The sequence below is a fragment of the Copadichromis virginalis genome, linkage group LG23, assembly GCF_057382275.1.
Source record: "Copadichromis virginalis isolate Kocher_CV1m ecotype Utaka linkage group LG23, C_Virginalis_male_GT1.1, whole genome shotgun sequence".
NCBI lineage: Eukaryota > Metazoa > Chordata > Actinopteri > Cichliformes > Cichlidae > Copadichromis > Copadichromis virginalis.
The window spans coordinates 21,098,602-21,103,895 of NC_140639.1; the positions used below are offsets into that span (position 1 = coordinate 21,098,602).

The 5,294-nt window shown below is 44.4% G+C and overlaps 1 protein-coding gene across 1 annotated transcript; it reads left to right on the forward strand.

Annotated features, from left to right (window-relative positions):
- Positions 1 to 1,421: 1,421 nt before the first annotated feature.
- On the forward strand, positions 1,422 to 5,294 carry gbx2 (gastrulation brain homeobox 2). The gene is made up of 2 exons (XM_085448190.1): positions 1,422 to 2,353; positions 3,750 to 5,294. Exons 1-2 carry the CDS (start codon positions 1,834 to 1,836, stop codon positions 4,292 to 4,294), a joined length of 1,065 nt encoding a protein of 354 aa, XP_085304316.1. The 5' UTR covers positions 1,422 to 1,833; the 3' UTR covers positions 4,295 to 5,294.

The window sequence follows — 5,294 nt, forward strand, 5'->3', positions numbered from 1 at the left end:
TTATTTTACTAAGTGGTGGTGTTCCACAGAGCTCCATATACGATTCTATTTTTGTTTGTTTTTTAAATTGTACAGCCTTCTACGTGGGGGCTTTCTGTGTGAATTAAGGTAAATGTCAGTTTATATGCAGATGATACTCTGATTTATTGAAACGTGTGCAAACATGCAGGATTGTAATTTAAATCATCATCATCTGCATATAACTTGATATTCACCTAATCACCAAGTGGGAACATGGACAATTAAAAACAATTTGTATTCTATGGTTTAACTTTTAAATGAGCTGGTGTTTAAAAAATGGTTCATCCTTATCAGGGGGCTTATGTATATCTTTATTTGCAGAACTGAAAATTTAATTAAAAAGATGTGGACCTAATAGTTATTCAGTTTTCCTCAATTTTGAGTGCATCTGAAACTCTTTGGGATTATTAGCACTACACTGTATGATCGATTTTATGAATACAATGCATCATGTTAAGCTTATTTAGTCGTGAATATATGTACTGCAAATGATGAAAGTTTATGACCTCTTAAAAGATAGAATAAAAAATATTTTAGTCCTAAATATTCTTTCAGTGTGCTTTTCTGTATTAAACCTGGGTGATAAAGTGCTGGAGCATTACAATGTGATATGACAACAAGACAAACAGACAAACTTCTGATTCATAGTGTCTGGATTTAGCTGCTGAAATAACAAGACAAGACTGCCGCCATCGGGTGAAACTACAAATTACAGAATTAATTCTTAGCACGCTTTTACAGAAAACCTTTCTCTATGCCAGCAGTCTGATCTGACCCTCCACAGAAAAAAAGTAAATTCTCTGCCATCTAATGTTTAAAAACAAACATATATGATTTGGTTATGAAAGGATGGATGTCATCACAGATGTAGGTGAATGTCAGGCACCAAAGAGGCTTTTAACTCTCAGCCAGAGAAGGACAAAGAAGCTTTGACTTTAAGCCTGCTGTCCAGCCTTCAAGGAGGAACATGAAGCAGCTACAACACTCTGATGAATGTCCAAGAAAAAAAATGAATTGAACTAAAGCATCTTTCCTCTGTGTCTACAAAAAGGCTCTAAACATCACCGTGCACATAAATCCTGCAGCTCAGGAGCTCCGATTATTTGCCGGATCACTATTACCTGGTGATTTATGCGGATTTTTAAATGATCTGTATCTGTAGCTTATTATTTACAATGATGTGTTTTCTCGGGCCTAAATGGCCCGAGGTTCCACTCAGTGTAATTGCCATTCATCCAGGATACCAAAGCCGCCCTATCGCGTCATCTCAGCCAGCCAATCATCGCGTAGAGCGCGGGGAGTGGGGAGGAGCCCTCTCGGAGAAGGCAGCGCAATTAAACTGAGGGGAGCGCAATTTAAATCCAAAACACTGCTGGACGCGCGCCGAGTGGGTGAAAAAACACACACGCTAACAGACACATACACCGAGGACACACACAAACCCACACCGTGTCAGCGGATGAGTAAGGGAGAAGAGCCCGCTGCTGTGACACCGGGTCCGGTCAAGTTGAAGTGGAGCGGCGCGGGACCCTGAGGTGCGCACTGTGCGTCAGTGCGAGCGGAAACACGCACAGTGGATTCTCTGGTTTTGTTTTTTGTGTGGAAACTAAAATCAGGAGGAAGAAGTGTTGCTCTCTCGGCTCCTCTTAGGGACTCTCTCTCCTCCGCCGCACTGATGGGATGCTCTTCTCTGCTGGGATTATCGCTCCTCTGAGCCTCTGTGGGCTTTCCTCACAACGGCGGTGACCCCCGCGGCTCCTCCGCCCGCAGCGACTCCTATCCGGTCTCCTCCGAGCTCCAGCGGTCGTTCATATGAGCGCAGCGTTCAGTCCGTCCTTCATGGTGATGCAGCGGCCACTCGGAAGCACCACCGCCTTCAGCATTGACTCTCTGATCGGGGGGCCACCTCAGCCCAGCCCGGGACACTTCGTCTACACCGGGTACCCGATGTTCATGCCATACCGGTCGGTGGTGCTCCAGCCGCCCCCACCGCCACCCCCGGGCCTCCAACAGGCGCTCCCCACCGGACATCACCCGCACCCCCAGATCCCGAGCCTGCAGAGCGGCTTCTGCTCCAGCCTGACGCAGGGCCTGACGCAGGGCATGGCGCTCACCTCTACCCTCATGGCCTCGCTCCCCGGCGGTTTCTCCCCGTCCCAGCAGCACCAGGAGGCAGCCAGGAAGTTCGGCTCTCAGGCACTGCATGCGGTCTTCGACAAAGCTCAGGAGCTGCGGCTGGACGCGGAGGACGGAAAGAGCTTCCTGCAGGGGAAGGAGTCTGCGGCGCTGCCGGGTTTCCACGACACGGACACGCCGGTACACGCATCCACAGGTAGGCGGGTTCCTCATCCCGTTTCCCGCTGAAAAATTCATCATTTTATCTGATTTCAGTGAAGGAAAAAAATCCTAATTTTAAAGACTTTAGTTCGTTTGATGAGATGTTATGTTGAGAAATAAATGAAGCTGAAACGCGAGAATATTTCCTCATTGTTTACAGAGTTTCACGTGTTTAAACAAAAACCGTCCAGGTTTGATCTGTTTTATTGAAGCAAGAAATTAACTAAAAAAAATCTGCTTTTTAACGACGATTTTCAAAAAGAAACTGGGACATTTAAATTTGATTTTCTTCAGTGATTTTAAACGTTTTTATTTGCGTTTTCAAAATAAATTATTCGGGAATTATTCGCAGGCCCAGCGCTCATTTTTAATTTCTGTAAATCAACATTTTAAAGCTTTAAAAGAAATACCAATAATAACAATAATTGATTAATTTTAAAAACCAAACTTCACAATTCTCATAAAAGTGGGATCCATGTGGGTCGATTTAATCTCTAATAATTATTGAAATTATTCTGATTGATTTTTGTCTTTGCCGATAAATCATCCTGATTTGAATGTTCACTGACAGGGGAGAAAAAAAATCCTGCGCCACCGCTTTTATTGCTTCCTCATATAAAACAAACACATTTGTTCCCTCTCGGGTCCCTTATTTGTGATGATCTCTGACACATTAGAGTGTCACGCTGAGGGGGGGGTGCGGGGGAAAGGCCGCGCGGAGACACTCCGCGCGTAATTACGCATGAAAATAAAAATCCTCACGGAGCGCGTTCTTTGGAGCCACACTAACCTCATGATGGATATTGACACGAGACACGACAACTGCACCCCTAACCCCACCACGCACATACCTCCACCCCCAACGCAGCCACCGCCCTCCTCACCCCTTCAGCTTCCACACGTCACAGTTTCGCATTAAAAATGTAAATCTAACCTCATATTTAATTATTCTAACAGCATCTCCTCCTAACATATCTCTCACAGAACTTTTCTTCTTAACATATTTAGAAAAATATAAAGTTTTTGGCTTTTACATGTTAATCAATTTCCCCCCCAAACACGCGGAGCATTTAAAGAAATCTTAAATGCGCATTTTCGCTCATTTCTTACATGTAATAGCTGTAAATTAAACTTTGCGATTAATAAAAAGTGCAGATTGTGAGAGAAAATTATTTTATTGGGTCGCTTAATTTATTATTCAGAATGAAATAATCAGAAATCTTTTGTAAAGAAGCATCAAAACTGTGAAAATAAGAGGGGAAAACGGAAGAAGCGCGTTTAAATATTTTGGTGACTTTTTGTCACGTTTGTTTCTGCCTTAAACTGATAAAGTTTGTTGGTTTTGTCCTGGTCTCACTGGTGGTGCTGTGTGTCCCTCCTCTTCCTCACAGTCAGAGCACACAGCAAAGAAGACTCCAAGGAGGAGGAGTGCGGCCGAAAGGACGAGAGCTTCTCCATGGACAGCGACCTGGACTATAGCTCGGACGACAACCTCACCTCCATGTGCCACAAAGAGGACGGAGACGGAGGAGGGGGAGGTCTGGATGAAGGCCCGCACCTGCACGGGCCCCCCGGCGGCGGCTCCGGGACGGGAGGAGGAGGCGCGGGGGGCGGAGGCGGTGGGAAGAACCGGCGGAGGAGGACGGCGTTCACCAGCGAGCAGCTGCTGGAGCTGGAGAAGGAGTTCCACTGCAAGAAGTACCTGTCCCTCACCGAGCGCTCCCAGATCGCGCATGCGCTCAAGCTGAGCGAAGTGCAGGTGAAGATCTGGTTCCAGAACCGGCGCGCGAAGTGGAAACGCGTGAAAGCTGGAAACGTGAACAACAAGTCCGGGGAGCCGTCCCGGAACCCCAAAATAGTGGTGCCCATCCCCGTGCACGTGAGCCGCTTCGCAATAAGGAGTCAGCACCAGCAGATGGAGCAGGCCAGACCGTAGAAGAAGAAGCGGGAGGACCGAGGCCGGACTGAGAGGCCGCGAGCCGCGTTTAAGGGGGGAGGGGTTGTTTTATTGTGAAAATATCGGATTCAAGATTTTCAAAAATCGCAGAACTCATTAAAAAAAGGAAAGAAAGAAAAGAAAGAAACGTGAATGAGTTTAATGTGATGGGTTTATTATTTTTTATAGTTTCTATTTTAACAGATTTCTTTCATCGAAGCTTAGAGAAAAGAAAAAATATCAAATGAAGTGAATGAAACTGATCTGAAAATGTGACAAATTCAAACATAAAGGAGGATAATTCAAAAATAATCATGTGATTATTTTTCATGAAGTAAAATCTTTAAAAATCTTCTCACTGCAGCGCTATTACTTTCGGGATATCTTTGCGATAATAATTATCTTTATTACATTTCATTTGATTTTTATAAAATAATTTTACATCATTGAATTGAGAAATCAGAAAAAATAAAAAGTAAAATCTGAAAATAATTATTATTCATCACTGTTTAAAGAGGTGCGATTCTTTTCTCTCTTTTTTTTTCTTTTTCAAACTGCGGCACCGATGCAAGAAAATTCCGCTTTTTCTGAACGGAGTTGGTTTGATCATAAAACACTGGACATCTCCACAAACTAGGAACCCGACTGACTGCAGAGGCTGACTCCGGACTTCTTCTTCTCTGCAGGAAGTTAAAAAATAAATAAATAAAAGAACACCTGAAGCCTGAGCGCGTGACTGAGCGGCACCAAAAACAAAAAAGAGGCAGAGAGAAAATTGCGGCAGGAGGAGGAAGACTCAGACTGACGGGTTGTTTCGGCAACATGTTGATCAACCCACACCCTCTCCCCTCCTACCCCCACATGTACATACTTCCGGGACCAAGCAGAGGAGTCGTGTGTTTTGTTTGGATTGAATGAAGCTGCTAATTTATTTACACAAAACTTGTGACGAGAAACAAAAAAAAGATGAATTAAAGTGTGAATTAAAAGATGATCAGAT

What these genes read in the sequence shown, in the direction of transcription:
- gbx2 (XM_085448190.1), top strand. Translation starts at nt 1,834, where the DNA reads ATGAGCGCAGCGTTCAGTCCGTCCTTCATGGTGATGCAGCGGCCACTC. An exon ending in GCCGGTACACGCATCCACAG is followed by an intron (nt 2,354 to 3,749) that starts GTAGGCGGGTTC and finishes TCTTCCTCACAG; the next exon opens with TCAGAGCACACAGCAAAGAA.